The sequence below is a fragment of the Falco cherrug genome, chromosome Z (genome assembly GCF_023634085.1).
Source record: "Falco cherrug isolate bFalChe1 chromosome Z, bFalChe1.pri, whole genome shotgun sequence".
Classification (NCBI taxonomy): domain Eukaryota; kingdom Metazoa; phylum Chordata; class Aves; order Falconiformes; family Falconidae; genus Falco; species Falco cherrug.
Window position 1 is genome coordinate 2,705,823 of NC_073720.1, and position 22,325 is coordinate 2,728,147.

The 22,325-nt window shown below is 48.8% G+C and overlaps 1 protein-coding gene across 4 annotated transcripts in view; it reads right to left on the reverse strand.

Moving 5' to 3' along the window:
- Positions 1 to 22,325, reverse strand: part of MAPK4 (mitogen-activated protein kinase 4) — a 46,545-nt gene that overhangs the window by 7,996 nt on the left and 16,224 nt on the right. For 3 of the 4 annotated variants that reach the window (XM_055699511.1, XM_027803603.2, XM_027803600.2), the window contains exons 2-3: positions 15,918 to 17,326; positions 6,360 to 6,504 (exon numbers count right to left, since the gene is read on the reverse strand). In XM_055699511.1, the coding sequence (XP_055555486.1) occupies positions 6,360 to 6,504; positions 15,918 to 16,463 (691 nt within the window). In that variant the 5' untranslated portion in view covers positions 16,464 to 17,326. The remainder of the gene's footprint in view (positions 1 to 6,359; positions 6,505 to 15,917; positions 17,327 to 22,325) is intronic. The other variant, XM_005437964.4, reaches the window with a different exon arrangement.

The following is a 22,325-nucleotide window of genomic DNA, read 5'->3' on the forward strand; positions in this document are numbered from 1 at the left end:
CACCAGCCCCTCCACACTGACGCTTCCCAGCATTAGCCACTGCTCTTTGCTCCAAGGAAAATGCCCTTGCCACCTTCTTATGAACCAGGTGCAATGATGTCCCCAGGTCACTTCCCTGCCCCTCTGTTCCCATCCCATCTCCTGCTTGAGAGCTCGCCTTTTGGTTCTCCCCCTGTAGAAGAATGGCTGCAGAAGCATGGCTTTAGAATCTCTGAAGACCTGCACAATCCAGGCCTGGTATCAGAATAGGCCTGCAATCAGAATTGTGCTGAAGTTGCTGTGCTGAAGGTAACAAGAAAGGTAGCCTTGAGCTACTCTTGAATCCTGAGACCAAGTCATTATGTTGTGCCAACAGGCCGTGGCTGTAACGAGCTACAGCTGCTGGGAAAGAGGTGCAGGGCCAAGAGAGATAGGGACCGTACGGGAAAATAGGGAGTAACAAACTACAAGGCTGAAGCACAGCAACACAATTAGCTACATGGATAGAATGCTTATTTCAGTCATGATAATTAGGGGTGTGAGAACCGCGCGCGTTTAGAGACTACTAACCAATTATATTTCTGCTTTACGAATATGCATGTGTATCGGTTCTATGTGAGTAGTGTTAGAAACTAATAAAGCTGAGCAGGATGCATAACTCATATTGAGCGTCTTCTTGACTCCGGCGAACCCTTCTTCCAACACCCCCCTACACAGCAGACACAGAGCAGCTGCTCAGGCATGTCTGAGGCAGAGCTTCAGGTGAGGTGCCTCTGTCTGCACCCATGCAGGCTGTGCAGCCCCCAAAGCCACCACACCTCCCTCTCCCACTCATGTTGGTGGGACTCCCAGCTGGGTCACCTAATTTTAAGGGTGAAAGAGTTAACCTAGACGATTTGCTTTCCTGGCATATCACCCTGAGGTTGCCAGGCTGAGCAGAAACTACCCAGCCAAAATCACAGAGGCAGGAGCTATTATCCATCGGTGGGCTCCACCCTGCCTGCTGGAAGAAGATGAATATCAGCTCAAAACTGACAACTCTAAGTAATGCCATGGCTGGGTTTGTTCAAAACCCCTAACAGCATTCCAGCTCACACGGCTGCAGCTGGGCAGTGCAGTGCCCAATGCTGTCACCACATGGACCTGCCATGCTGTGCTATACCAAGAAGCAAAGCCCCTCTGTACAGCAGCAACAAAAAGTGCTGCCACAACCCCAATGGTAACAAGAAGATCGTGAACCCAGCTCCAGGGATAGCAAAGCTTCATCTTTAAATGAACAAGTGCCCAACCTCTGCGTTCTGCTAATGTGAAAGGCATTTTCTGAGCAACTCGGGCTGGCTCCTGGGCACCAAGTCAAGGCTCTGATGGTGACAATCCTCACAACTGCTATGAGCAATCATGTATTTTTAATCCTTTTCCTTCAGGACATATTTATCCATGCATCCCTAAGCCCCCCCGCTCAGGACTGGCTACCAGTGAGAGGAGAGAAGCAGCAGTGCCAGCGGAAGGAAGCCAACCACCTCATTAATGAACATTAATCTCATTCTTTAGCACACTATTGGATGTGACCAAGAGCTCTGCAGCTGATTTCCAGCTTCCTACGTGTACGGAGAAGCAGCCTGGCAGGAATACTGAGTCGTACTATTGATCTTCTGTCTGCCAGAAAAGCCAGTTATAAATATTCTGTCATTAGAGGCAGGACTATCCATTAAGACAGTGAGCTGGCTGGGGCAGACAAACCAATAGGGATTTTTTGGCTACCGAATCCCTGCTGTTCAAGTCACAGATTCCAGGCCGCTTCACTGGCAAGCAGTGTTTGGCTGATCCACAGCAAGAGGAGTGAAGCTCATTTGTGGCACAGCACTTCTGATGAGTCTGCAGGGAAGGTGGAGAGGCCACCTCATAGGGGATGGTAGAAACCATTGCTGGCTTGACATCCTCAGGCCATCCTGTCCCTTTGGAGGTCCCTGGCACTTCACATGGGCTGCCCTCCCCAGCTCAGAGCTCCTGTGGGTCTGCAGGGAGTTTCCAGACTCACATCCCTGGAGCTGACCCCAAACACACCCATTCTGGGCAAGGTAGGTCCAAACATCAAGGTTGGGAAAGAGTCACCGTCCATCATAGCCTCATCACTCCAACAAGGTTTGGTTCAATGCAGTCGTGGCCATTTTCACCCCAAATGGCAGAGCTCTGGGCCAAGACATGGCAATGAACTTGGACAACCCCAAAGCAACATTGACATTAGCACAGCTGATCACCATTGCACCACACATCTGCTCAGAACAAAGCCTCAGAAGAAGACAGAGCAATAGGAAAAGCAAAAAAACACAGAGGGACATCCTCTCAGTATCAACCCTAGGCAAATTAATTCACTTTCCTACAGAAAAACTAATTTTAGGTCATTTAGAGGCTCACAGCATGGCTCCAGGAGAAACTAAAGATGACCATCAGGAAACAAACACCTTGTTAGTCAGGCTAATTCCCAAATTTCTATCAAAATTACAGGGTATTAAAGGTTGCAAAGGCTTCATGGCTGTTATCCTCTCAGTGCAGCTCCAGCCACTGCTCACTGAAGGTAAATGGCAGCTGAAAGGTACCATGTTTAGTCATATAAAGGAGCTGCTAATGCAGTGCTGGAAGGCTTGATTATGGCTCTCAGGAACCCAGTGCTCCACCATTATCCTCCATTTATGTAATTCCTAGGGACCTTCTGGAGGCATTAATATCTGAAAAGAAAAACGCAAACTACAGACAGAATAAGCACAACGAGCTGTCGTTACCCAAGGAGAGAACGAGGAGCTCTGCATCAAGTGCTGGAAAACAAAAGCCTTCCTTGGGCTTGCAACCAAGTCCTGGGTAAGCGCTCAAGCCCTGCTGGTAAATCCTCTGGGAGCAAGTACTGATCCCATGGGAAAAGCCACCATGCCACCTCCCAGCTCCTGGTCACAGGCGCAGCCCCACTGGTGAACCTCACAGAAATCCACGCAGACAGGCAACTTTTCTTTTTCTCTTATTTTCTCTTGCTTCCACTGGCCATGCTTTCAGATAAGCATCAGCAGCAGAGAGCAGAAAAGTGGCTGGAGGGAGCTGCAGCCGCGCAGTTACGGTCTTCCCCACACTGCCCGTGGTGGGGACCTCTCCAAAAGTCTGTGAACCAGATTTTTGCTGTTGGAGACCTGCTACGCTCCGTTATCCAAACTTCTTGTGGCCTCCCGGGGCTCTGCCAAACCCAAAGCTGCTCCTGCCACCGCACCCCCCAGAGAATGGGCTGCAGGGAGGGCAAGGGTGCTGTGGTCCCTCTTGACTGGGTATTATTAACTGGTGTAAGAGAGTGAAAGCAGTGAGTGACATCTATTCCTAATAACCAATCACCTTAATTTAACTGCGTTGCTTAACCACTCCAGATAGACTACTGAGTTAATTATATTGATTTATGCTAAGCACTCAAATTGTACTGCTGACGCATACTCAAAAAACAATTTATCCAGCGTAAGGCAATTACAAGAGGTTTGCAACTTTCTGGAAACTACACTGCTGTTATTTCCCACGAGGTGTTTGCTAGTGACCCAGGACTCTCTGAAAGCCTCGTCCTGCAGTGACAGGGGCTGCAGATGGCCAGGGGCAAACTCTTTCCAAGAGAAGAGGAGAAGAGCAAAAGCAAAAGATGAATGCATGCTGTCATGGAAATGTTTGCCAGTTTTAGCTCTTCTGAGGGGTTGGATTTTATTCTCCTCCTCTCTGGACACCAGAAGATGAAAGATGGTACGTGGCACGGGGACAGCACAGGCACACTGCCCCACTGCCAAGGCTCCCACCCTGGCCCTTCTTTATTTACTGCTACGAGGGGAGAACAGGAAAACAGGGCACAGGACCAGGACCTTCGCATAACAACTGTACAGAGTATTTTTAAAGCAACCTGGAAGGAGTATCTATTTTGAGCCTCGGTTTTGATCCCCATCCTTTAAGTATCCTGCCATCATCTGGGGACGTATTAAGTGGTTGCACAGGGCTGGAAAACAGAGAAGCAGGGATGCTCACAGCACACGTCTGGCTAAGCCCAGTCTGTGACCTGCCAAGTCCCATCTCCTGATCTTTTAACCTGCTGCAGACTCTTAGGAAGCAACCTGCAAAGTAGGTTCCCATATGGCTGCTCTGGGGCACCCTGCCTGGGCAGCAAGGACGGGATTGACCTCACTTGTAGCCAGGTCTAACACCAGCATGGGCATTTCAGTGTGTTCTCCAGATGAGCAGAATTGGAAAAATAACTATTTCCAAGGCACAGTCAATCTCATGTAAGACAGACAGCTAACAGAGGCCGGATGAACACATCCTGGAGCTGCCTTTGCCTCTGCCTTGACCATGAATGGAGCTTTAAGGACCAGCTCGGATGCATAGGTGACAGACAGCTGGTGTCAGCCAATGTAACTTCTACCCTGGGGTCCACAAACAGTGACAAACCCAAACTGGGGCTGAGACGTGGTTAAGCAAGTTTGAAAAGCCAGCACAAAGATGAGTGCTTGGGTGCTATGGTAGCAATTGCCTGAAAAAGACCTGGACAAGTCAAGTCTTGTTTTGCTGTTTGACATGAGGAACAAGTACAGGAGAACAGAAATTGACTTAAGAGTCCAGGAGGATTTGCCTGGGGCTCCAGCTACACCCAGTTTAATACAAGGCAGTGCACTGCTCTGGTCTTGTGCAACTCCTGCAGGACCAGGACTGCCATCTGCGCTGGGGTTTGCTTCTGCTGTGCTGGTTTACCTGCAGCTAGTTTGGGTCCAGTGCCCTGGACAGGCATCATCCAGTTTGCTTCCACCCAAAAAGCTTGGAGACTCTTCCACAGCACAAACCACAGCTTAGCAAGGGGAGGCGTCTGGCAGAGCTGCCTCAGGAGCTCACTCACGTGCAGCATCTCCCAGTGAGACCAGAAAATACCCTGCACCTGCAGGGAACAAGTGTCATGTGGAGATGTCCCTGCTCCTGGAATATATCCCGAGGTAGCAGGAGCAGCCAGGTCTGATGTACAATTTCCAGAGCCGACATCCCTGGACTTGAAAATTTTGGGGAGAGGAAACCGAGGACAAGAGGAAGGAAGGAAAGTGAGGCAATTACAACGATCTTTTCAAAATTATACTGACTGTTTAATTTTCAGCTTTCACAAAAGAAATATGGAAGTTGTAAGTGGGAGTAGGGAGGGAGCAACAGAGCAGCTGCAATCAAGCACCGGCTGCAGAACTCCATGATGCACTGAAATGTTTGTGAAGAAAATGTCCTTCTCTATTATTAATGGGTCTAATTATTTATTTACACAACTCTGCGAACAGCTGCTCACAAAATGCGTTAAACCTTGTCATTCAAAACACTGATGGGAGATGAAGAGACAACCAAGGAGGAGCATTGCTGCAGACCTTGGGCAGGGCAGCAGCTTGTTCAACAGGCAGAGTGCCGCTGCTTCATTCCTGAATGAATGGTTCTGCACCCCAGCCTGGGAAGCCCAGCTTTGCTCCTGACAGTAGTGCTTTTGGAATTGTATTAAATAAAAATTTGCTTTTCAAGAACATCAGAGTGGAGCTTCAAATGCTGCACTGGTAATTATGCACTCCTTGCCTCCTTGCACTGCGCCTTTACAACTCCAATACCCACTTCATAGAACAATCCTGGAAATGGCTGAAAATAGGTAGTGGCATTCAAATGTCTTCCCTCACAAAAAAAAAAAATACCTTGAAGACACCAATCATGATTCACATGATCCACACCATAGAGTACAAATCTCCTGGGACAGGGCCACGTTATCTCCTGTCCGTATACTCCACCCTATTATATATTTTTAGAATCCTCCCTCACAACAAAAAGCTCTTATTTTCTGTTGGAAACTCAGAAACAGAAAAAAAATGTTGTTATTTCATCAGAATTGTTCTTTCTTTGGCGTTTTGCTTTCGGCAGGAGACCATCCCTGCCTACTGAGGCTCAGCACAAAGGCACCGTCGACCCTGGCCAGCCTCAGACACCCCACCAGCCGGTGGCTTCCCACTGGGTGCCATCGCACCCAATCCACCACACGTCCTTCCCAGACAAGCATAAGACAGCTGAGTGAAAATCAAGATGGCAACTCTTCTTCCATCCCTAAAGGCCTGCCTGTACCAGAGGAGTTTGCACCAACCAAGGGACCCTCTAATAGGAGGGGCTGTCCAAGTGAAGTCTGCTCTGCAGACAGCTCTCATGTCTAATAACCAACCATAGGATCCCTGCAGCGATGCTGCAAGTATAGCTGTGGCTGGCAAGGAGAGGGGAATTCCCTCTGCCACGCTAGAAAGCCTTAGAATCAGGTAGCAAGGAAGGAGGGAGGAAAGAAACAAATGAATCAATGGGAAACAGAAACCTACCAGCAAAGAGCATCCTTCCGGTCAGCATCTCGGCCAGGATGCAGCCAGCCGCCCACATGTCGATGGCTTTGGTGTAGTTGTTTGGCGAGAGAAGGAGGCGGGGGGAGCGATACCATTTCGTTACTAAGCCTTCAGAAAGGTAACCCTGAAAGAGCAGAGAGAGAGAGGTCAGCAGCCTTGCAGAACTCCACTCCTCCCTGCTCAGCCCTCGCTGCCCGCTGTGGTCCCACCATCAGATCCCTGCAGAGAAACCTGCCCACCATGCTCGTGCTGCACTGATGGCAGACTGTGGTTGTATTATCTTGCAGGAAGCAAAGACACAAGACACACACCATTGGAAACAGAGATGCTTCAGTGCTCCAGGAGGCAAAGCACTTGCTGCTCCCAAAAAACTTATTTGCCCTTTGTCACCGCGGTAGTGAAACACCTTCTGCACAAGGACAGGTGGCTTTAATAGCACAGATTTGCAGATTGTACCTGCAAAAGTTACTTCAGGTCACTGTTAGAACATTTACACCTATAATATAAACCCCAGTTCCACCATCTGAGACACGTTGTTTAATTATTTTGCTGGGTCACAGCTATAACACAGTAGTGCTTGAAGGAAACTTTTCCCAGCTCGGTACCCCAAGCGCAGTGCTTAGATTTCCAAAAGTTACCGGTTTGCATCTTCTGCTGATTCCATCTCTAGTTAATCCTGCATCCATAGTCCCTCCGTAGCTACCTAAACTGCTGGTAACAGCAAGCTACGCACTGCTGAGTTCCCATGGATCCAACTCCCAGCACTGATGCTGAAAATTAATTTTTAAGTGGCAGGAGCTCCCAGGGGAGCCCACATGGCTGTGCACAAACCCGCAGCGAGCGCTGCAGGGGGATGTAAGACGGGAGCAGAGGTGCTACGGGGAGCACGCAGGGCTCCTGAGCGGGCAGCACCCAGAGGATTTGCTCAGCAGGATCCGGCCTCTCACAGAAGCCAGGCGAGTTCACCCCACCTGCATCCTTGGGATGCTGCTGCACTGAACCCCACTTTGGTCTGGGGCGTGTGCTGGGGATTGCAGATGAGCCCATGCAGCGTCTCATGGGGGTGAGATGTGAGATATGGTAATAAAGAGGAAAATGAAAGAACGGGCAGAAAAACAGATTTAGGGAGGGATATCACTACCATGTGGAAGGAAAGCCTCCTGGAGCAGCAGATGTCTCAAAGCATTGCCGAGTGGGTAACACAGCCCCACAATAGTTCCCAGCCAAGAATCTTGAAAATAAGATGCCGTGGGATAAGCAGGAATGCCCGTTTGGGGATTAGCTAGCTGATGCAGAGCTAGTAAACCCTGCCCTTTCTGCACCGAGCCCGAGTCTTGCCTAATAAATCGCCTCCCTCCCTCACCACCCAGCTGCTGGTGCCCTGGCGTTGCCTCCAGCAGCCAGGCGGTGTGGGGCAGGTCCTCGTCCTCCAACCTACGTTGCTTACAGTGAGGATGGTCAGTTGGGATGCTTGACTTGGTTTTAAAGGAGATGCCCTCAGCAGCACCTCGTGGGACAAAGCCAGAGTGCAATCGTCTCTTTGGACCGCAGCCCTTCCGCACTCAGCAGCTCCCGCCGAAATCAAGGTGATGTGTTCAATCCTGCAAATAACGTTGGCATCACAAGGGATGTCCCAGTGCTCCCCACTTCACCTGCCGGCCAAGCTCCGGATGCATGGGTGCCACGTCGGGGCTGGACATGAATGGTTATTTCATCAGGATAATGCTGGAATATTCATAAGTGGCATTTTCTATATTAAATATAATGCATTAACAGAAGAAGATTGAAAGGAAGTAGAACAGTTAAATAAAATGAAATTATAAAGTTGAATTGCATTTAAATGCCATGAAGCATTTAGAGAATATCAAAATGCAACGACAGCGAGAATACAGTTCATGTAAAAACTCTGTTAAAAATTCCATCCTAACTGATGTAGTTTCATAATCTGTTTTCAGTTGCAATATAAGTGCAGATGCAGTTATGCTATATAACATTTCCTACGATCTTATAGGATACATCTCTCAGCCTAAACATGAGCACAGTGTACTACCACAAACACTACAAGGTTTATAATGCTCTTCTTCCCCCAATGCAGGGTGGTTTTTTTTTTCAATTTCCAAATGCGCAAGCCGTCAAGCTTTTAATCGTAAAGAGGTTGCTTTTAAGAGAATATTTTAATTTTGGTCTTCTTAATATAAGTTGTAATGGAGACTGATTAGCTGAGAAGTTTCATTCAATGCTGTTATTTTTTTGCTAATGCTACCGAATCAGAAGCAGCACAAAAGCCCCAGGCGTTACCCGATCAGACTGCCACTTTTCAGCTACTGCAATTATTCCCAGCGATGGAGATGCTGGAATTTACTGGAAAATCCTAAGGAAATAAAATTTGGGGATAGTGATCCAGGGCAATTCACAGCTAGAGCAATTCCTTCCCTTTCCCAGCAAAGGAATACCACTCTCCTTACAGATTTAACCCTTGGTTCATATATTTCTCCCCTCTGACAGCAAGATGGATTTGAGTTCTCGGGGGTATGCACACCATGCAAAATGTATGAGCAACATACTGCAAATATCTGTATGTTGCGACAAGCCAAACCTTTTCTTCGACAGGCGTCTCTCACGCATCAGAGTAAATTCCTTGCAAAAAACCTCCCTGGATATTTTGGACACATCTTCAACCCCTCCCCTGCCATGCAAGGTTACAGGTAGTAATTAATTGGCAGCGCTTCTCATTGTGCTTCCCTCGTCTGTTACTCATCACCATGTACTTGACTGTTGTCTCCCTGCCTTCATCAGCTGAATAACTCAGACCATTGGGTCACCCACCGCCAAGTGCAGGAAGGACCCATGGAGGGGAGCAACCTACAGCTGCTCCCCATCCCACTGACTCGTGGACCGTACAGCCGGACCGCGCCCCCCCCCCCCCCCCCCCTTCTTCCCATGGCATTCTGCTGCTGGGCTCTGGGTTATACCTTCTCTTTCTCAGTGGGGAAATACTGGGAAGTGTTGAGAGGTTTGAAAATCAAGACTTTTCCAACCTGGCCTAAGTTCCTCTGGTTGGAGTGGCTTGGGCAGCATAGCACCCCAGTCATGATCTGCTTAGACAGCCCCAGTGCCTATGCCTGCTCTTCCTCCACAGTGGCTAAAAACATGGACTAGACCTTTATTTTTATGAAATATGTAAAGTAAGTTCCTGTCCTACCACCTGCAGGGAGTAATTACAGTCCTGTGGACTATCAAGTCCTATGGAGAAATACCACCAGAGCTTTGGGAGCCGGAATTATGCAGTTGCCAGCACAGCTGCAGGATGCTTGGGGAAGGATCCACCTAAACCTGGGTTAGGTACGGGCTTACGGTTCCAAGACTTACATGAGGGCAGCAGCCACACCAGAATGGAGAGCCTGAGCCCTTCCAGCCATTCCCTATGCAAGGCATGGGCTTTAGCACAAGAATTTCACCATTTATGTAGATTCAACCAGACAGAAAGACCAAGAGCAGAAGCATATTAATTAGTTCTAATTAAGATGGAACATAAATCTTCATGACAATATCCTGTAGATTCAGCACAGCCCTTTCTGAAGAACCACCAGGATCTCTTTAAAAACCAATATAACAGAGTTAATTTAAAAACAGAAGTAGTTTCAAGTCCCGGGCTTGCTCTCAAGCCCTCCCACGCATTTTTTTTGCTATTTTCAAGTATCATTTTCCTGCTCCCCCTCTGCTCCTGTGGCATGTGCAGGAACAGCTCAGGCAATCTATAAAGGTGATGAATTCACTATAGGTAGGGTAAGCGTCAGGTTGTACCAAACAGCACAGCAAGGAAACTGAAAAGCAAAGAAAAATGAATGCTTTTTCTAGTCTTTACACAACATGGATTGTGTGTGTTGCTTGTAGCAGCAGCAGGAGACATAATTCTGGGTGGGTGCTGCTGCATTCTGGTGTCACACTGGACCACCTGCATCCCAAGCAGCAGAGGGAAGCTGGCATGGCAAGGCAGCGCGTGGGGAGCACAGCAAGACCTGCCAGTGCTCCAAAACAACCAGTGCCCAAGCCTAGAGCACCTTCTTGGAGGTGGATGAACCAAGGGCAGGTCTGCTCGAGGTAGACACTAAAATTCAGGATCCCACCCACTGCAAACCAAACAGCCCCAAATGCTGCAGCCCAAAGCTTTTCCCAAGGGTATTTCACACCAAAACTAATTTTCCCGCACACAAAAAGCCACAGAGGTGCAGACTAGGTGGCCACAAACTGGAAATTCAGCAGGACCAAGCCACAGCCCATGTATCCACACCTCTGTCTACAGCCATGAACAGGATTTTTGGTGCTGCACCTGTAGAATCTAGGTCAGGTCCTGGTGCAGACAGCTGCAGTGCCAAGGGGGAGATTCCAAAACAGCAACAATCCCAAGCTTTTGGAATAATCCTGTCACAGCAGCAGGCTGCTGCCTCTTCACAGCACGGTTTTTAACCTTATTTTTTTAAAGGCAGGTAGAGCAGTTCTAGGAGGGGCTGAGAAAGATGCAGGTTTGCAGGAACATTGCTCCATAATAAAATAATGAAACCGCCGTTGTGCATGGCTCCAGCAACGTGACGTGTGTTCTCATAGTTTTGGGATGACAGAGTGCATTTGTTCCAGGACCACAGACGATTACATGCTTCATCAGAGGACAGAGAAGGAGAATAACCCGGTCAGGGTCACAGTGGGGAGGCTCAGCGCTGGCTGCATGGGGCCACAGGCAGCTGCCCAAGGGCTGAACATGGAAGGTGGTCCCTTCCAGGGGGGAAGTACAGAGCAACATCCTACACCCTCACCTTCTTTGAAGACCTCCTCATGATGACAGACCTGGGAATTTTACTATTTTACTGGATGAAGTGGAGGCTGTTATGTTTGCACTGGTCAGCAAGGATAAAACAAAGGGAGGACTTCAAAGGTTTGAAGATGTTCTGGAAACTATTTACCACAAAATCTCTCCCTAAAGGGGCTGCTGCACCCTCCTTAGCATGGAACTTCTGCCAATTTATTCTGAAATTAATGTTTCCAACAGACGAAGAGAGAGAAGGTCCCCTGGCATGCCCATGCAGATGCACCCAAGTGTTTTGGGGCACCAGGCAGAGCCACCAGTAGAGATAATCTGACTATCTTGTACAACATGGGCAGGCTAAGGAGTGTCCCACTTTGCTGTCTCATCACCCAAGTAAAGAGATTCAGCAAGCCTCCAAGTCCCCATACGGCAGGTATTTCTGTTGTCTTCTCCAGACAGGACCACCCAATGCAATGGCTCCTCTCTGACCAGCACCAGGCAACACACCACATGGTAGGTGTAGCCAGGGCTCAGTCTGCCCTCCAAAACACTTACTGTTTTTAAATCTAGACATTCATTGGCGTTTATTCTAATTTGTAATGCTTGACTTTGCTGTCTCCCTGCTCTCCCATCCCTCGGGCCCATCACAAGCTGAGGATGGTCAAGGGAGGGCAACATTTCACTTTTACATCCCTCTCTCCTCCAAACTTGGGGCAGATCACATAGGGTACTCTCATCTGCAGCCAAAGATATTTATCGGGGCATAAGAGTGGCAACGGATGGATAGATGGGCAGCTAAACACACGTAGGCAGCCTCTGAAGAATTGCAGGCAGGCGTTGGACCATGGCGGGAAGGCAGCAAGGTGTGGGGCAGGCAGGACCATGAGGCTGCAGATGGAGGGGGCACTGCAAAGTGCTCTGATGGCAAAGGCGAGATGCTTGCACTCAGTAAGGAGGTGGTTTAGGAGAAGGGAAACACTTGGCTTTGACCGTTTATTATGTTATAAGGATAAGGACCTCATGAAGGTCAGAGCTGCCCTTATCTTCATCTCCAACACTGTTGCACTCACCATTTGGGTACCAAGCCACACGGCAAAGTGTTCAGACCACAAACAGCAGCAACCCAGGAAAAAGGGATTAATGTGGAGATGTTCTAAAGGGATAGACAGCAGGATTAGCAAACTCCTGGGGATAAAGAGTAGTAAGAAGGAAAAGAAAGAAGCCTGCATGGCTGGACGGTGAGAGCATCGAGGAAGAGACAGGGTGACAGAGTGAGGGGGACGTACAGGATCATCTCCCAAAGGAGACGCTAGACTTGACATTCTGTGCCCTAAAGATATGTTTGCAAGTACGTGAGCACCCAGGGAGCTTAGAATAGTGTTTATCTAATACAGGGCTAAAAGTTAAGCCATCAGGTCTAAGTAGCCTGTGAAGGTGTGGACCCAGATCTGGATATGACCTCGGCAGCCTGAAATTCATCTCGTTTGTTACAGGGAAGTTTCAAACGAACGGATGCCCCCATGCTGTGCTTACCACAAGGAGAAATGGATCCGAGCAGCAAACACCGGCCAAATGGTGGGAGAAACTCAGGAGAAGCTGCTCTGCTTCAAAGCTGGTGAAGGCCAACACTCTGTTGTGGTCCCAGGGCATCTCCCAGAATTGGAGACCTCTCCTTTTCCCATCAAATTATCCTAATTAAATGGTTGTCTGTTGCAGGCCATGTCAACAAGACACATTGCCAAGGACGGACTATTATTTAGGTGGCACATGTATTTCTAAACTGTGTTTAAAACCCTGCTCACCATCTACCGCAGTTATTATTTGCCATTTTAACACTCAGGAGGATGGTTTGGGATTTGAGAAACATCAGGTCAGAAAAGCTGTGACCTTTTAGATGAATAACAACACACAACCTCAATTTTTTGTGTTAGCAGAACCCAGCCATCAGACTAAGCACAAAACGTCTCAAGGGCAAAAAAATCTAAGCATGTAAGACAACCCTTCCTCACTGCAAAGGCTTGTAACAAAACATTATGCTAGAGATGTAGCTCTGCAGTGCCTTCAGAGATTTGGATGTCTGGGCGATTTCAGCAATTAATTACCCAGGGAGCAGGATTTCATCTGCTTTTGAGCAGCTCTACACCAAAATTCAGGGTGTAAGGATCCCTGCACTGCCCAATGCTGGTCAGCAGCAGTGTAGAGGCTCTGCAGCTTCAGAGCACGGGGCAAGGAGCTTATAAATCTGTATGAGCCCTTGAAGAAAGCGGAGGCTGAAAGAGAAATACAAAAGGAATTGATTTTTCTGAGTCATCTGAGAAGACCTGGCAACCAAAGGCAGGACTAACCCAAGCCCCATACAAGCCCTCCTGCTGCACCTCTGTCTTTGCAGTGCCCATCACCCAGCTTCAGCAAACACAGTCTTTCCCATCACCAGAATTTACAAATAACTGACATTATTTGTGGTGCTGGATGCTCACCACAGCTGCCATTTTCAGCTCTGCTCAGGAGCGGTACCCAGGTCTCTGCACAGTGGGGATCTGCTGGTTTTTTTGCACTGGTGCTCCAGCCTCCCACCCCTGGGAGGAATCACGATGCTCAAGCAACAGCATCTCACAAAGTTACGTCCCACCATGAAGCTACAGCCTTTGTCAGCTCTTTCCCACTGCTCTGGCTGGTATTAGGGATGAAGAATTGCTTAGAAATAACAGTAATTACGCAGCAGACATGGACAGACAACTCCTACCGTGATCCTGCAGTCTCTGACAAGATGATGCTCCTTAAATCAGTGACATTCTGAGTTCACATAGCACGGCTTTGCAGGTGTTTTCTCCAGGAGTTACCCTCCCTTGGGAAAAGTGTCTGAATGTACTTGACTTTAAAAAACAAAACCAACCAAAACCCACATGCTTAAAAAGCCAGGAGCCTCTTCCTGAGCTAGGTAATAAACAACCGGTGAGAAAGGAAGCACAGGATGGGCAGGCAGCAGTGACAAGGACCCCACACACACACCCCGATGTCCCTTGCAACCTTCTTCCTTTTCCCCAGGCTGTTTCTCCCCAGACCCCAGGCTCAGAATAGATCAGGGCTCAGCTTCAGGATCATGAGATCACTTTTTCATCATCCTCCCTGCCTCCCTGCACAAAGCAACGGTGCCCAGATCTGTGCTGGGCAGAAACCCACGAGTAAATGCAAAGCCCATTTAAACCTCAGCACAGGTGCAACAGTGGGTCCATGGGGGAAACTGAACTCATCCACAAAAACAGCCAGCTCAAGAAAACAGAATTTATCTTATCTTACAATATCAAATAGTTAACTTTAACCAGAAACTGGCTGCAGACATCATCACATCCACTGGCACAGACCATGTGATACTTCGCTTTCATCCAGGACCTCATGGATCTGTGAGCTGATGAAGCCTCCACTGTGCTCCTCCGCTGCTCAAAAGCTCCAGCCTGGATGGCAACCTGCATTAAACACCTGCAACTCCCTTCAGAATCCATTAGCATCAGGACTGCATGTGACAGAGACTTTCACCCATTTTCCTTGCCTCCCTCCCTCCCACACTGCCTGCTGGCTGTCAACACAGCCACTGCTCCCACTTGGAGCTGCTCCGCGCGCAAAGCCACCACATGCTTCTCCCAGCTCCAACCTCCCTTTCTGGAGGGCAAGGGAGAGCCTGGGGGCAGCATGGCCGTGGTGGCCGTGGGATGTTTGGTCCCTCCCCAGCCCCTTGTCCCAAGAGAGAACACCACACCCGGGGCTACCCCACCAGTTAGGTTTCACTGCAAGAGACTGCCACGCTGAATTACAGTTCTTAAAGAGGAAAAACACAGTTCCTTTAACAACTGCATTTTTGCCTAAGTATAAAACTGTTTTCAGTACCATAAAATATTTTGCAGGGTTTGGCAGCTGCTGGGGAACGCGACCCTTTGTGTAGGAGCCTATGGCCTGTGGTTCACTAATTCCTTGTTAGAAAGTGCCACTTCGGGGCAGTTTCAGCCCTCCTTAGGTGGACAGACAGGAGCTGATGACACCACCAGGAGATGAAAACTGAGCCTGTCCCAAAGACTCCACAAGGAGGGGATGGATTTTCCTTACTCAAGGACAGATATTTGTTTTCCTGCATTTTCTTTCATTCCTCCTTTCCCTCCTCCTCCATCCCAGCCAGAAGTCTGCAAGAAGGTGTGCATGGACCAACAGATGGGATCACAGGGGATGCCCAGGCTGGAGGGCCCGGAGGGCTCTGGGTACGCCCTGCCCCAAGCAGGGCAGCAGTAGGACACACCAGGCTGCCCTGGGCTGCACCCGGCCACCCACAATTATTATTGCATTATAATACAGTAGGTAAGTACCAAAAAGCAAAATAATTTTACATGTTATTTGGATCTTGACCTCAATATGAAAGTATCTTAAAGACCCATCCCCCTTTCCCTACGATTAAATAAGTGTAATTCAGACAGAGTTGGGTTTTTAAGAAGCAGGTGGGCATAGAAGCGAGGACAAAGACAAGCAGAGTGGCTGTGGATGAGCCAGATACCTCTTTCGTGTGCTTCCACTGTGGGGATGAACAGCAGCTTGTGTTTTATAAAAGCAGCAAAGCAAGAAACACAGTTTTTAGTCATTTAAGTAAAGCAGCAAGCAAACACATGCCTCACGACAGTCCATTGCTGGGATGGAATACAAGACATGTGTATTTGCTGAGACAGCACTGGCCTCGGCAATTTGGCACTGCCTACCTTGTGCGAGTAATGCTGATCCACGATTCTGGCCAGTCCGAAGTCGCCAATCTTCAGCACCAGGTCCTCCGTGCTGATGAAAATATTGGCCGGCTTGAGGTCGCGGTGAAGGACGTTGGCCGAGTGGATGTACTTCAGCCCCCGCAGCAGCTGGTACATGAAGAGCTTGGCATGCTCCTCTGCAAGCTTCCCCTGCTCCAGCAGCCGCGCCAGGTCAGTCTCCATGTACTCCTGGACGATGTACACCATGTTAAACTTGAAAAAATCCCCACGCAGGTTGGTGCCCTTTGGCCCCAACACCTCGTACACCTTCACGATGTTATCATGGTCCAGGCGGCGGATGATTTTGATCTCCCGGAAAGCGTGCTTCATGCTCCGCGCATCACCGATGGTGATCTTCTTCACTGCCACTTTGCGGCAGCTCTTGCTGTCAAGGGCGGACAGCACCAGCCCGTTGGCCCCAAAGCCCAGGGGGCGAAAATTAATGAAGCGACAGCCCAGGTCGTACCCATACATGCTGGCGATACAGTCGCACTTCTCAGCCATTGCGGGCTCCGTCCTTTCGGCTTTTTCTCCTTTGTCACTTAAAAAGCTGAGATAATTGAAGGGCTTCCAGATTACAAATGTGGTTTGAAATCAAGCGCCTCATTATTACTTACAGATGCATGGGGGGGCTTGCTCTGAGCCCATTGCTTCAAGACAACACACAGATACAGTGAAAACAGATGCGAGCACACACACACACACAAATATAAAACGTTTTAAGCTGGGTGAGAAATCAAGGGGTAGAAAAGACTTTCCAAGCAGTGTGGATAAACACAGCCCAGAGATCTCTAGCAAAACAGAAAGATTATTTTTCTTGAGATGAAAAAATCAGCGCTGCTACATTTTTCAGCAACTTGTTTTCCTTCTCCGATACTCCCGAGACGATGCCGAAGCACAGGGCTGGTGTCCCCCACATCCCCGGCATCTCAGTGCCAGGGCAGCTGGCCAGCCCTGCTGTGAGGCAGAGCCCAGAGCAGCCCCACGGTCTCTCCACTGCCCCAAACCCTCCCGGCCCACAAGTTTTGAGAGCGTTTTCCCCACCAGTGAAGCACATCCAGGCACTGGCCAGGCTCCCCAATGGTCAGCAAAGCTTCGCCCTTCTTGTCGCTGCCTTTTCAGTAGGGGCAGACCCCATCTTCCCCATCAGCAGACAGAAATCTCAATGGCAGCAAATGTTTTGCAGACCAAAACTCATTTTATTGGCTGCATTCAGCACAGCAAGTTTTCACGTCTGCCGTTCCAACACCTTCCCCTTGTATGTCTTTTGCTGACAAAGCCAAGCACCATCTGATCTTTACAGCTTGCCGGAGGAGTTCCCTGCGCTGGGCAGTCCATTCATCCCTCAGCAGGTCTCAGCCCCACTCCTGGAAGAAAAGAGGAGATGGATTCATTTGATACCAGCGCTGCCTATGCCTTGCCTGTGTAATGGCTTGCTGAAGGTTAACCACAAGCCAAAGTGTGACCTTTCGGAGACTCATTAATTATCCCCTCCAAAAGCAAGCATAGTTACCAGCATTTTTCAGGTGGTTCATTTTTCCTTTTAAATTTGTAATACACAGAAAACTAACTTTTCCCTTCCCCTTTGTTGGTGGGTTTTTTCATTTGCTTGTTTGTGGGGTTTTTGGGTTTTTTTTTTTTGTTGTTGTTGTTTTTAATTTTAATCTGGCCGAAAATGTTACGGAGCGATTTGCAAAGGTTGAATGGCATGCTGTGTCTCCAACTGCCCACTTAAACTGCATCGCAAGGAAAGCACGGTAGCAGCCTGCAAGCGTATAAACCCTCCCTTGCTGAGCAGCTGAGAGCAGGGAGGGCCGTGGACTTTCTCAGCTTACAACAAGCAAAATCGCTCAGGCGAACAAGTCTGTGCCACCCTTGCTGGTTTTGCAAAGAGCCTTAAAAACTGGCTACAAGGGTGGAACACCCCCCAAATTTGGGGTCCAACAGCAAACCCTGGCAGCAGCCTGGGAATGCTGCTGGCTCTGTGCTTGTGGTCACTGGGAGCTGCCAAGCCCTTCCCTCATGCACCAAACCACACAATTTTAGTGCATTTATAAAGAGATGTTCTGGCGTTGCTCAGCCTGGGGTGCACAAGCAGCTAACGACACAGCTTGTTTCCTCTCCGGTGTGCTGGGGGAGGAAGGAGGAGAGCATCTTCATTAGGACAGAGGAGATGTGTCATTAGCTGCAAGGGTTTGCCATCCATCAGCAGTGCCTGCAACCACAGCTCAGGCACCCTGCTCCACCAAGAGCCGCCCAGCACAGCAGCCAGCTCCCCGCTTCTCCATCAGCTTTGCTGGTGATGAACCCACGGGTGGGAGGACCTGGTGGGAAAATAGGAGCTGACTTCATCTCTCGCTGTGTCCTTCCTAAGAATGTGCTTGCCACCCGGATGCTGCAAAAACACTTCCCCCATGTAAGTTTAGCAGCTGCTCCCTGCAGAGGCGTGAGCCAGCCTGCAGCCTCCCAGCTTTGCTCTTCTCTTCCAGGAGGTCACGGTTTCAAAAACCCAACAACTCCTCCACGCAAACAAGGTACATACACAAGACAGATCTAGGGTCTTTGAAAGTACATCTGAACAGATAAATATAGGTAAATATACAGAGATGAATAATACAACATTTAAGTTGTGGATTTTTCACTCCCTATTAATATGAAAAGACTTAATGACACCCTTGGCATTAAGAAGCTGGAGCAAACAAATGTGGACCCAACACAAGGAGGGTGAGCAACAGCGGCAAGTCACGGCTGCATAACTCATAGCCTCAGGAGCGTAACTCTACACTTCAAAGCCTCTCTGTGTTTTGGCTGTGCTAACACATGCTCCCCTGAGCGACAGGGGAATCTCTTATCAAGATGCACTGGCTTTTAAAGGAAAAAAAAAGCAGCAAAGGAACGTGCTAGCACCACGGCAGGCCTCTCAAACAATTGCTGGCAATGGCATAACCGGCGTATATCAATGTCTGCAGGGGACAACGATGCAGATTTAGCCAGAGGATCCCAATATTTTGGGGATTTTCCTGACAAAATATCATTTTCCAGTGGCAGGCAACCATGCAGGAGTGACCACGGGCAAGGGGTGACCTCTCACAGATGTTCCAGGTGGGAAAAGACAGTTCAAAGCCCTCAAAGCACTTCAAGTTTTCCAGATAACTGCTGCAATTTTTCAGCTGCAATTACTTCATTTAGAAACAGCATTGAACAGAAGGCATGAAGCATTAGGAAACGGCTGGGCTTTTCTCTTTTTTGAGATGATCAGCTCATCAAAGCTTTCGCCCTACCATGTCTCCCTGCAGATGTTTATGAATCTCAGAGGAGCAAGGACACCCACTCCTGCCTGATCCAAGCCCGTGTCCTGCTCCCAAACACCCCCGCAACAGCTCATTTTGCTGCACACTCTCTTTGCCACAAGACCCATGTGCAGACGGATGCCCCGTGCCACCCACTGAGAGCACCACCAGATCCTTCTAAAGCTGGGGAGACCTGCAGGGACCAGCCAGCTGCATGACAAGGGCTCTGACCTTGCACCGGGATGTCCCAGATAACCAGTTGGACAGTGCTGCTCAGAGAGGGGGAAGATAAAATCACTGTAGATCTGCTCCCAATGCATTTTTCATGCCAGAATAAAGCCTCTGTTATAGCCCTTAATCACCAGAGCTGCTCCATTAACCCAGCAGTGGGTTCACAGCCTGGTCCCTCACTCTGCACTCCCCAAGCATCGCGCATTGCCGGCAGTATGCTCCTGTTCTCTAGCAGAAGTTACCCAGAGCAATGATAGGGAAAATACTTAAGTTGAGCTTTGTTTCAGTTTGCAAGCATCAGTCATTAAAGGTGGAAGAGAAATGCAACGCTTCAGGCCAGCACAGATCAGCTATTTGAAGGAGGAACGAGTTAACGGTTAAAACAAAGATGTATGGACTGTATGACAGCAGGGAGGGATGTAGGCAGGGCAGGGATACCCTCCGAAGAGCATCTGCCAGCAGTTACCAAGCAGTTTGGCAAACACTGCTTGCTCCTGTAGTTGAAAGCAAAAATAATTACAGCCTCTCTTCAATCCAGTGATTATCTAATGCTGGCTTTTGCACACAAGGATTGAACAGAGAAAGCTGCTCTTGCTATTAGGAAGCAGGGCAATGCACAGCCAGAGATGCCCTGGTCTACAGGCAAAGGAAAAAAAAAAAAAAAAAAAAAAAGGGGATGAGAAACAAGGAGTGAAGGAGAAAAAGAAGGTACATAAATCCAGAGGCTCTCCAAGGGCAGCAGTAAAGATCAACATGTGCAGGAAGGTTACCCCTGCATTGCAACCAGTTGCATGGTCGTGGAAAGGGAGCACACATTGCTTATACCCCAAGAAGGCAGTGAGGTGTCTGAGGACCACCAGAAGGTTTGAGGGAAGGTTGGAACCTGAGGAACAACTAGGGGGCTGCAAGAGGTACACCTGGCTGCAGCAAAACCTGAGCTTTTCCACTTGGGGTGCCTGAGTTTCCTAAGCCTGTGCTGAAGGCCTCAGTCTCTGCACAGGTCTCCTGAATGTCTGAGGAAAAAAAGAAACCCCTCCAAAAAGTAGCAAAAATTTCCTACTGGCAAAGGGAACTTGGTGAAATAGGGCTTGGGCCAACATGCTTCAAGAAGGTGCCACGTCAGGTTTGAGATCCATCTCTGCGTCTTGCCTCTCAGCCCCATCACCCAGAGCTCAACACACTTCTTAGCTTTTTAGCACTTGGTGGGTGTCGCTGAGACCAGGTAGGGCTGGACAGGACGCAGTGCACACTCCCACACTGAGCTTCTTGGCTTACTCTAGATGCAGTGGAAGGAAACCAAGTTTTGCCTCGTCAGCTCGATTGTTAATAATTAGTACAGTTCTAGAAGCAGTGAAAGGGAAAATGCTATGCATGAAACTAAAAGAGAAGAAAGAGCCCTGTTTTATCTCATGAGCAGAGCCGTGGCCTTTGCGGTGCTCCTGCCTATGTCTCAGTCCCTGGCTGAGTGATGACCCTGCAGCATCTTCTGTAATTAGAGGGGCTGAGGCAGAATATCACCCCTGAAAGGATGGCCCCAGGGGATGGCAAGCCATGCTCCTGTCCTTGCTCTTGTGGCTGGGTCCCTCTCACTGAACCATCCAGGGAAAAGCTGTCAGTGAATACGGGGAGATGCACCGTGGCTGAGGGACACAGCATGCTCCCCACGGGACTGAATGCCATCTCTGTTCTTATCTCTGCCTCCTCCAGCCAAGCTGACAGCAAACCCAAGAGATCAGGCTGACCAGCCTTCCCTGAGAGGCTACAGGAGTTATTTTTCCAATGCTCTCCATTATCTACATCAGACATAATTTCTAACTGGTTATTCCCTTAGCAGCACTAAAGAAATGAAATAAAATGTGCACACACCTTGGATGCTGCTCCCAAGTTAAATGAGCAGCTGATGCCTGGAAACTGCAGCAGGGAAACAACCCTCTAACTATTTAAATGCGCATTTTCACCAAAGGGCTGGATCCTGGTGCAGCTAACCAAGGGGGAGTTTCAGGATGCCAGATGCACCATCAGCAATCCCAGTTTTTCATCTCTTCCTGGTTTTCCAAGTCTGTTCTAATGAAAAGGTATTATTTCATTAGCCTAATGAAAATAGCCGCTGAGACCAACAGCAGTCATAAAACCAGCAGCGATGCTATTGGGCTGCAGACAGTGGAAAGCGCAGTCTATTTTCATGGAACGATGAACAGAGTCCCAGGGGTTTTTCAGTCTGGTGAGGCCAGGATCTGCCATCCACTTGAAAAGCCGAACTCAATGGCAGCTTCAGCGCAAACTGCAGCAGAATACAGCCGACAAGTCCTGAAGCACAACAGAGGGTTAGGAGCAGAGAGCAGGAAAATTTGTGGTTACACCAAGACAGTGCGCAGGGAAAATAAGTCTCATTCATCGATATTGGTGGAGTTGCCCCAGTTTTTTGCTCATGTGCTCAACATAAGGATTTGCTGGGGTGCTGCAATACAGTAAGACACAAAGGGACACTAGTTTTTAGGTATCTGAGTACTAACTTTATTCCCATGCCCTTTCCCACCTCTTAAAGCTAGGAAACTTTGGGGTACTCACAGAAAGCACATACCAAAAATACTCTCTGTTGGAAAATTCTCCTGTACTGCAGACCATAAATCCCACTGATTTAATAAATATGTGCGAGGTCAAAGTCATCAGACCTGCAGCACAGACAGAGGGAAGGGTCAGGAACTCCGGCGATGCCCGTGCTCCCACCAGCCTGCCCTCCAGTCACCTGGGCACAGAGGGGTGACCAAGGAAGGGGTGCGGTTACTTATAGGGAGAATTATACAAACGAATTCCCAAGAAACATTGCGCATGTAAGAATAATGCA